This window comes from Hippopotamus amphibius, chromosome 13 (genome assembly GCF_030028045.1).
Source record: "Hippopotamus amphibius kiboko isolate mHipAmp2 chromosome 13, mHipAmp2.hap2, whole genome shotgun sequence".
Taxonomy (NCBI): domain Eukaryota; kingdom Metazoa; phylum Chordata; class Mammalia; order Artiodactyla; family Hippopotamidae; genus Hippopotamus; species Hippopotamus amphibius.
Genome location: NC_080198.1, coordinates 23,267,473 through 23,278,220, shown reverse-complemented (window position 1 = coordinate 23,278,220; position 10,748 = coordinate 23,267,473). Strand labels below are relative to the sequence as shown.

The window sequence follows — 10,748 nt, the reverse complement described above, 5'->3', positions numbered from 1 at the left end:
GCTTCACCCCGCCCTCCTCGCGGGGCTCGCTATGCCCGGTTCCCAGTCAAGGCTCATTTGCTCGCGAGAGTTCCTCCATCTAGTGTACTCAGAAGCAGTAGGAAACGGAGGCAGAGAAGAGTCGCGAGACTTGACAGGACTACACTTTCTAGGCCACGCCCCTCCTTCCCGGCACTCCTCCTGGCCCAGCTTCCCCGGTTGCACGTGTAATTGTTGTGGTTGAACCTCACGTGGCCGCGGAAGTGTCCGCGCTGCACGCTCCGCCTCCAAGATGGCGGCGCCCAGTGCAGGGGCCCACGACCTGCCTCTGCTCAGGTTTGAGTTATAACTCTGACTGAGTCTATGGAGCCATGGACCGGCCTGGGTTCATAGCTTCGCTGGTGGTGAGTAAGGCGCGGTAGGGTGGGAGTGCTAGAAGTGCCGGAGTCCTGCACTGGAGCCCGTGGTAACTTCTCTGTCCTAGCACCTTCTTGCGGTTTTGCGCGCTGAATCGTCCCCTGGTCACCGTCACCAGATCTGGGAGCAAGCACGGGGCTCCTGGGCCGCGTCGGGCCTCGTGTCAAGGCCCTGAGTTTCCTACGCATAGGCCAGAAAGAGACTGGGGTGGGATAGGGGTGGGGTACTTGACTCAGCCTTCCACACCGCTGTTTTTCTAAAGGAAAAAGAAAAACTTCGATTGTATACTGTAACCATACTCTGGAGAGCTTGGTAATCAGTGAACTATATGTAACAAAATAACTCGCGAGTCGCACACAGCCCTCCTGGTCAAGACTTCGGTTTCATTTTGCTGTATCTTTTTTCAGTCTCGGAAAATGACGCATCCATTCATTCATCCGGTTTATAATTAATATGCTTATTCTGCTTCGGAGCATTCTTGTAGGCTTTGGGCACAGATGGCTGCGCGATGGAGCCAGTATGTCAGTGGTGTGTTTAATTCCTTAGAAGACAACGAGAATCAACGTGTCCTAACGTCCCCTCCCCCCGCCCGGCCCCGAAATGCTTTAGTAAATATTTTGAAACCTTTCTTACTGCAGGTCCAGTAGGAGATACTAGGTACAGTAGTGAATAAGACAGATTGGTTGCCTATGTTTTCATTGTAGGAGAGTGGGCAGAGGCAGAAAATAGACAATTTCAAAATTTTCAAAAGCTTTTCCTGAGAAATGGAGGCCCGGAGGACTTTCTTCATTTAATTATCAAATGTTTTTGCAGGTGTTGGAGATAACATGGTGAACAAGATAGACCTGGCCGCATGGATCAGGTGGTGGAGGCAGAAGGGTGAAATGATTGTTAGCATAAATGATGTGAGGGTTAGTTTCAGAGTGTTATGGAAAGATGTGAAAGGGGGATGTTTTCCAGACTGGTGGAATGATGGTTGTAAGTCTAAATTTGTTAAGATTTGTAGAAGCTGGGTTTTGGAGTTGCAAAGAAATATGTTACGGCTTTGAAGGCCTTTTCCTGTCCATCTGGTGAGATAGCAGTAGTGCTTACAACTATTAACATTGCTCTGCTGGCAGCTGTGGTAAGCTCTTTACATACATCATCTCATTTAATTCTGAGAAACAATTGAAGTCTTATCTTTCCAAGTGAGGAAGCTGAGGAGTAGTATGTTAGATAATGTGTCCAAAATCGCAGAAGTGAGATATATTTCATGTGTGTAAGTGCTGAAGCTCACATTCCATTTACTGCTCTTTGAGACTCTCTGAAGTCAGCAATAGTAGCAGTTGTTAAAACAGGTGTTAGAGTTAACAAAAGAAAAATGGTTTTAAAATGTATTTAGAATTTATTTTATTAAAGAATGGTACACACGCATACTTCTTTTTTCAATACAGTTATAGAGGGTAAAATTAGGATCCATTGGTAGAAGTTTCAAGGAACTTAGATTTCACTCCAGCTGAAATCATTTAGCATGCAGTTTATCTGCTCTGTGTTCTGCCTACTGGTACTGCGATTGCCCTTGGAGATTTGATGGCAAACAAACAAAAGGTATATGATAAGCACTGTGGAAGAAATGAACTGAAGTGGGATAGAGAGAGAATAATATTGGAGAACCTACTTTAGATGGAGTGCCCAAGGAAGGCCCTGAGGAGCTGACAGTTAAGCTAAGACCTAAAAGATAAGGGGCAAGTCATTTTGATGAGCAGTGGGGAAAGTTCAGAGGGAGCAACATGTGAGAAAATCCTAAGGTGGAAAGCGTTCAGGATTGCCGGAGCCTGCCGGCAAAATCGATCAGGTCCTTAGGCAAACACGACGCGGCTAAGAAAGACAGACAGACAGACACATAAAAGATGGGGTCGAGAGGGCCAGAAGCTCATAGGCAACTGACAAACTTCTTTATTTTACAGTGGCTTTTTATACAGATTAAATCAGAGGAGTCATTGACAACAAGGCTAACAGAAAAATGATTCTTACTTTAGAGAACAATGTGTTTTTCCCATAACCATCTACTGTAGCGAGCATAAGACCTCCTGTTGATTGTTTCTAGATGTACTAGCAAGATCACAGACCTATGGGTGCACATAGTGCAGCCCAGGGGATCACATGCTGCTTGTTTAAGCACTTATTCAAAGGTCAGGGGTGGCGGGACAGAGAGCTATGCTTGCCTAGGCAAGCCCTTACAGTAAGGCAGCTCCCAGGGCTATGTCCTGGAGACCAAGGCCCTTGTTGGGGGCAACTACGGAAACCAGGACCCCTGTTCAGGGCGGCTCCCCGCACAGGATGTCAAGGTAGTGGCTGAGGCCTAGTAGGTAAGAGTAGCGTGGTGGGAGATGCTGTCGGAGAGGTAGACAAGGCCAGCTGAGGTGAGTCTTGGTGGGCAGTGTGGAAAGGAATTTGGGTTTTATTTGAAGCATAATGAAAGCCATTAGAAAGTTTTATTAAAGTAGTCCAGAAACGGAGTGGCCTTTTTTTTTTTTTTTTTTAAAGGTTGGGAGCATCTTTGAGGCAGGCTGAGCACTTCTGAGGGAGTTCTGTTTTGTTTACTACTTTGTGACCAATGCCTGACACTTCGTAGGCAATCAGCACTGCTTGTTGGTGGACGAATGAATGAAACTTCATGTCTTTGCTGAAGTCTTGAGATTCAGCTTCTAAGGATTAAGTGAGTTAGTACAGAGCCTGGCGTAGAGCAGATGTTTAACTGTTTCCTTCCTGGAGTTTCTTGAGCGAGATTGAAGGGATGTAATAAGGAGAGAGCTTCTGGTATAAGTTTTCATTTGGAGCACAGAGCAGACTCTTCAGGAAAAAACACTCATGTTTTTAGGACAGCAGTTTGGAAAAAGTATCAGCGACCTAAAAATGTTCATAACATTTAACTCAGTGAAGATAACAGGAAAACGTGAAATAAAAGAGGAATGGTTAGGTAAATGATGATAGATGCATTTCATGAACTATTCAGGGGCCATTGGCAGCAGTGCTTGTGGAGAGTATGTGCTATAATAGCAACATGGAAAAATGCTTATGAGAATAAAAAAAAAGAAAAAATACAACACTGTACTTGTATATATCTGGTTTATACCTAATTAAAACTCGGTAGCTAAGGGAGATTGGTTCCAGGTCCCTTGTGGATACCAAAATCCACAGATGCTCAAGTCCCTTATATAAAATGGCGTAGTATTTGCATGTGACTTATGCACATCCTCCTGTATACTTTAAATCATTTCTAGATTACTTATCATACCAAATACAATATACTGTGTAAGTAGTTGTAAATACTATGAAAATTTTATGAAAATAGTTGCTTACATGTAACAAATTGAAGTTTTGCTTTTTGGAACTGTCTGGAATTTTTTTTTTTTTGGCAAATATTTTCAATCTGCAGTTGGTTGAATCTGATGATGAAGAACCCCTGGATATGAAGGCTGGCTTTATTCCATTCCTTTAAAAACAAAAACAAAAGATGTATTGAAGTTCTCCAAGATTGAAGGAAATAATTTTGATAGTAGCTTTCCTTTTTTTCTTCTAGCTTTTTTCAGTGCAAAACAACTAAGCAAACAAACTCCCTAAACCACACTTTACCTTTATCTCTTTTCCTTCCAGCCTGACTCTTCTCTCGGTTTCAGTACTTAGCTGGCTCCTTGACCTTGTAGTTCATCTGGGTTGTTACTTGAGTGAAACTAAAAGCATCCCTGTCTCAGTAACTTTTTTTTTTTTAATTGTAAATAATATATTTATTACATTTACATTTTTTTCTAGTTTTTTTTTTTTTAATATTTATTGGAGTATAATTGCTTTGCAGTATTGTCAGTTTCTGCTGTACAACAAAGTGAAAGAGCCACATGTATACATATATCCCCTCCCTCTTAACTAGGTTACCAGTGAAGGAACTTCGGCAAGTGTGGGTGCCCTGCAGTGTAAAGTACAGGCAGTCCTTTGCATGTAATGTGGGGCTGTAAAGATGAATATGAGAGTGGATATCATGCCAAGTGATCTTAATAATTGATGCAGAAACTTATTATTTAACGACCTTTAAAAATTCTTGTCAATGTTAATAGCTCTGTCAATGTTGACTGTAGAAGTATAGGGAAACAAAAAAAATAGTAAAACTAACATTTAGTACATTGTAATTTAAAACATTAAGATTGTATTTCTTTGTTAAAAAAACATATCGGAAGTAACTTGTCAGTCATATAACTTACAATACAGAACATGTGTTCCTGTAACATGGAGATTTTTGCTGGCACAGCTTCCTCTGGGACATCTTCATCCTTTTCATCACATGCACTTTCCTCGTATACGGTGATAAGTTCGCCTTCACTCATTTTCCTCTGGCTGCATATCTAGAGTCTTTCTAATGACATTAGTGTTGGTATTCCCACGGCCAGCTAATTCTTTTATAACTCCTTTTATATTTGATTGGAATGTCACTTTCAGTGTTAACCACTTGTTATTTGCTGTACTTTCATCTTTGTTGGCCAGTTCTCTCTTTCGATTATCCATTTTTTGTGAAATGTCACCATGGTCACTGTAATTGAACCGTCCTGTTAGAGGACTTGTGTTCCTTGTGGTAACTGAGATGCATGCGTGTCGGTGTTGTGCAAAGCAAGGACTGGGTGTATTTATTTTTATTTTTTATTGTTATTTTGTTCTTTCATTTCTTACTTTAGTGAGGTGGTTCTGAAGAAGCTTCTTTGTAATACTTGTGTCTTCTCACTGGACCTACCCTTCTGAGAACCACTGGCAGAAAGGGACTTAAGGACAGTGGCACGGGTTATGTTGCCAGGGCTTCTTAGGTGGGGTTAGGAAATAGAAAAGGTAAGAATAAAGTTTAAGGGACATTTTCAGGGTTTTTTGCCCCATGCCTTTCTTTTCTGGAAGGCAGCCTCCTAGTCTGCTTTCCTAGTCAAGGAAGTTAGTATCTGATGATGAAGCATTATCTCCAAATCATGAATTAGGCTTCACGTTTTCAAGCTTGCTTCGTGTGACTTGTTTCTCTTTGTCATTTAAGTCAGAGCCGGTAGGTCTTTCTTTTTCGCTTGTTTTTATGTTGAGTAGGCAGTCACCTAGACAGAGGTATATTCTCAATTTTGATTAGTCAGTGGAGCAGGCAAGGCGCCCTTGGAGACTACCAGTCATCTGGGACCACAACTGAGAACCTCTGCTGTGATGGAGGCATTTCCTCTGCATTTCAAGTACCAGGAGATAGGGCTAACCTTTCCTTTCTCATTTTTCTTTCAGTATAAGAGGGGGTCCTGGGAAACTTTTAGAATCTGAAATTTAGCTGTAAATGACTTAATCTGTTTTTGTTACCACTTCCAAACCAGATGCTGTGTGTTCAAACATAAATTTTAAATGTTAAAATTTTACTGGTACAGACAGAATTTGAGTAACAAAATGCCAAATAGAAGGAAAAGTTGCACCCACAGTTTTTCCACTTCCACGAATCAGGTATCTTTTACCTATTTAACCAGACATAAGTATGAGCCTTTGCTCTGGTACTCAGGAAGAGTGCCTCAAAGATATGGTCCCTACCCTCAGGGGTGTCAGTCAAGTGGGAGCAAACATTTAACAGAAAATAAAACAAAAATTAACCATGTAATTGTGCCTGGTGATAAAAAGTAACCATTTACTGAGCACTTCAATGTGTGCTTATGCAATTTTTTCAGAGCAGAAATTATATGGTTACAATTTTGTCTTCTGCTTTTTTTTTTGTATTCTGCTTTAAAAAAATTAATCCATAAATTCACATCCAAGTGTCATAAAGAAATTTGAACAGTAGTATTTCTTTTTATTTTATTTTATTTATTTATTTATTATTTTTTGGGGGGTACACTAAGTTCAATCATCTGTTTTTATACACATATCCCCCTATTTCCTCCCTCCCTTGACTCCCCCCCCCACCCTCCCTCGAGTCCCCCCCACCCTCCCCGTCCCAGTCCTCTAAGGCATCTTCCATCCTAAACAGTAGTATTTCTTAATTTTTTGAGTTTGATGCTGAATCATTCCTGCCACACATCGTGTGATTTCATTTTCTGTTGTGTGAATCCATGGGTGATTCTTGTCCAGGGAGAAGAATTTGAGGAGAGCTTTTCATTCATTATTACTATAGAAAGACCTGAATTTATCAGTTTTATATATACATTTATAGTTCAGTTTAATATATGAATGTAATCTTCAGTCTTTGGTCAAGTCCTCCTTCTTCTTTTGTATGGTTTTTAGTATTGGCCTGTCAGAAACAGGACATCAGCAAACTTGGAAGGATATTTATAGTAGCATAATACTAAAAATAATAATTCATTTGTATTGGTAATTGATTAAGGGCAGACATTTTGCTGAGCATGTAACAGGCTCATGTAATTGTATTTAATTCTCATTTGATCCCACTCAATTCTCAAAAACTCTGTAAAGTGTAGGAACTATTATTTTCCCCCTTTCATGCTAGGGGAAATGTGGTCTTACCTAGGTTGAATAGCTTTCCTAGGGAGACCCATTGAGATTGAAGGTAGGTTTGCATGTGTGATGCCAAAGCTGGAATCTTAGGCAGTATTTAATCTGAAAGAATTTCTGGAGAAATGGAAGAATACTCAAGTCAAATTTTAGAACCATTATTGCATTCCTGAGAATAGCCTCACTAAACAAAACTGATCTTACACAGTCTTTAATGCCAAGAGGTGATGAAAGGCAGAGGGTTTCTGGAGGAGTCACCCTGAATATACCACAAAGCTATCGTTGGAGCTGTGGAGGCCAAGACATATAGCAGCAGATAACACCGGGTTTCATTCGTTGCAGTCCTGTGGCAAACTGCAACAGGGACAACCAAAGAGTGATTTGCTACAGTTTTTCTTCTGAATGTTGAATCTTTTCATAAAGTGTTTTCTCATCATCTTACATTTCCCTGAGATTCAGACCAACAAACAAGTGTGGAAGCCCTGCTTCACCCCAGGCACTGGGTTGTGTATTTAGGAGGGCCAAGGTGACTGGCTTGGCTTCTGCTCTGAAGGATCTTAGTGTCACTGGTTAGTACCGAAAGTGAAATGTAAACAAATTTATACGGGGGAGTTAAAGAAATAGCCTTTATTTCTTACTGGGAGACTGGGAAAGTCTTCAGGAGAGTTGTGACATTTGGTCACAGCCTTAACAGTGAAATGGATTTTGGCAGGTGTGTGTGTATTTGAGTGTATAGTGGCGGGAGAGCAGTAGACAAAAGACAGGAGGCATTGGGAGAGCCTTCCAGGCTGAGAGAAAAACTTAAGCAGGAGCACAGGACTGGTAAGTTTCAGGATGTAATCAGACTGGAGGAGGCTCAAGGTCAAGAGTGTGCAAAATGAAGCTGAACAGATAGTTCAGGGCCCAGAGGTGGAGGTTCTGAGTTACCCCTTACTGAGTGCCTACTGTATACCAAATGTTACTGGTGAATTGGGATTTGGGGTTTTTTTTTTTTTGGTGGGGGAGTATTAATTTGAGTAGCTCTACTTTTGTATGTTTGTAGTACTTATTGCAAAACTTGAACTATACAAAAGTCAACAAGATAATAAAAATACTCCCCATTCCGAATGTTTTTCCACAGAGGTGATAACTTCTAGCAGTTTGGTGTGTATGGTTCCAGACTTCCGATTGTGCACATACAAATAAATATACATTTCCTTGAAAGGTGTGATTATATAACATATATTGTTCTGCAGCTTATTTGATTAATTTAAGAATATAACATGTTTCTGTGCCAGTGAGTTCAGATTGACCTCATTCTTTTAAAGCAGTCCATTACTCTGATATAATTTATCTAATAAGACCCCTAGGAGGGACCTTCAGGTTATTTCCAGTTTGTTACTGTTAGAAACAGTTCTGTAGTAAACATTCTTATTATTTATGCACTTATTTTTGTGGAAGAAGTGTTTAGAAATAAAATAACTGGATTGAGTATTTTATAGTTTAAAATTTTCTTTTTGCTGGTTGTCCTTCAATAGATTATAATAATTTGTTTCCATTAATACCCATAACTATTTTCATATTTTTAATCTTTTCTAATTTAATTGGAAAATTTAAAATTTTGTTTTTATTTGATCCCTAATGTTGGGGAAACATATTTTTGTAATTTTGTTGGCCGATTATATTTTTCTTTTGGGAATTGCTTGGTCCTGTGTTTTGCAATTTTAAAAAAATCTGATATACCTTTTTAAGGTTGCTTTGTAGTGCCTTCTAAAATACGGTTAGTAACCTTTTGTTATAGTCATTAATTCATGTATTCTTCAAATAGTTATTGAGTGCCTACTATATACTGGTGCTGGGAACATATTGGTGAACAAAACAGGTATGGATCCTACAGTCCCATGGGACATACAGACTTTGAAGAAATGGTCAGATGCTTAACTACAGAATTAAAATTCTGATCAGTGTCTGGAAACTAGAGGGTCTGAATCTAGACTGGGGGATTAGGGAGCATTTGTACTAGAGCATCAGTCCTAGAAATGAAGATCAGATGACTTGGAGGAAAAAGAGAGGTCAAGATAGTAAAAAGGTACCCATCAAAGGGCTAATGATGGAGTTGAGGGTGGAAAGGTGGATGGGGGCCAGAACTTCTAGAGCCTTGTAGACTGTACTGTGATTTTGTGTTTCATCCTAAGGGCTTTTGGAAACTTTGAAGAGTGTCACGATGAAATTGAAACTTGTATTTTACACAGACAACTCTGCCATTAGTGTAGAGGGTCAAGGAGCACTTCGGGGAGAATGGATGGTAGAGGAGAAAGAAGGCAAGTATCTCAGGAAGCGGAAGGCACAGCTCTGCAGTGAGGTGGTTAAAGTCACTGGTGGCCACTTTGCTGTGGAGAAAACCGAGAATATCAGGGAGGGATGTTCCCCAGAGAAGCCATGTTAATGTTTTGCCTGGTTCTTCTTAGTTGTGGTCTAGGCCAGGGGCCTGTGATGACTTTGCTTAGTTAAATTAGACAGATGGTTTGGTTTTGTGCCGTAGTTGAGCAGCAGGGAGGTTTTTTATTTGTTTTTTATTTTATTTTTTTTCTGTTTTGCTGCCGAGACCAGCTCGGCGACTCGAGGTGAGTGACGGGTGCCGCAAGCTTGAAGAAGACACAGACACAGACTGAAGAGAAAAGTGGGACCGGGGGGCTCAAGACCTCTCGGATCAAGAGCCCTGCTGACTCATCCCAGGTTGCTTTTATTGAGTCCGTGGGCTAACATTCTCAGGTTACACTCATAAACAATCAAAGGCCTCACATGACTGAGGCAATTATCTTTGTTTACTTCCTGGGTCCGAGTTGAGCAGGTGTGGATCTGAGCTGGGGGTGGAGAGCAAAACAGCCCTGGGGGCAGGAGACCTCTCTCAAAAGGATTAAGGGTCTGTGCCCCATCCGTGTTGGCCCCTTTGCGACTGTGCCTGTCTTAGGTTGTTCCTCCCTTGAGGAATCTTACCCGTCTCTGGCTAACCAGTCATCCTCCATGGCCAAACACGGTGATATAAGGAAGGCTCTATGCACCACCCCTGTTGGCCCCTCTGCGGCTGTGCCTGTCTTAGGTTGTTCCTCCTCTGAGGAATCTTACCCGTCTTTGGCTAACCAGCCATCCTTCAGGACCAAACAGGGTGATATTAGTCTCCATGCCCCGCACCCTCAGCTCCTCCACTGCTCAAGCAGGACATTCTGAATCCCATCGCTCGGCCCACATACTTCAACATTTTCAATGTTTCAAAAAGGTTCCCGAATGTCTTCCCACATTTTGCCAGCTTCCTTTGGAGAACTAAAGGTTTTATAGCATGTAATCTTGACGTTTTTCAACTCCCAGAGGAATTTCTTTTTTATTTTATTAATTGATATTGGAGTATAGTTAATTTACAATGTTGTGTTAGTTTCTGCTGTACAGCAAAAGTGAATCAATTTTACATATGTCCACTCTTTTTTAGATTTCCTTCCCATCTAGGTCACTGCAGAGCACTGAGTAGAGTTTCCTGTGCTATACAGTAGGTTCTCATTAGTTATCTGTTTTACATATAGTAGTATATATATGTCAATCCCAATCTCCCAATTCATCCCACCCCCCTTTCTCGCCTTGATAACCGTAAGTATGTTTTCTGTATCTGTGACTCTATTTCTGCTTTGCAAATAAGTTCATTGGTACCATTTTTCTAGATTCCACATATAAGCGATATTATACGATATTTGTCTTCCTCTTTCTAACTTCACGCTATGACAATCGGTAGGTCCATCTGTGTTTTGCTGCAAATGGCATTATTTTGTTCCTTTTTATGGCTGAGTAATATTCCATCGTATATATGTACAACATCTTTATTGATTCCTCCGTTGATGGAC

The 10,748-nt window shown here is 40.8% G+C and overlaps 1 protein-coding gene across 2 annotated transcripts in view; it reads left to right on the top strand.

The window, feature by feature from the left end:
* The first annotated feature begins 227 nt into the window (after positions 1–227).
* Positions 228–10,748, top strand: part of SLC25A26 (solute carrier family 25 member 26) — a 138,543-nt gene continuing 128,022 nt past the window's right edge. The window contains exon 1 of one of the 2 annotated variants that reach the window (XM_057706067.1): positions 228–383. In XM_057706067.1, the coding sequence (XP_057562050.1) occupies positions 351–383 (33 nt within the window). In that variant the 5' untranslated portion in view covers positions 228–350. The remainder of the gene's footprint in view (positions 384–10,748) is intronic. The other variant, XM_057706068.1, reaches the window with a different exon arrangement.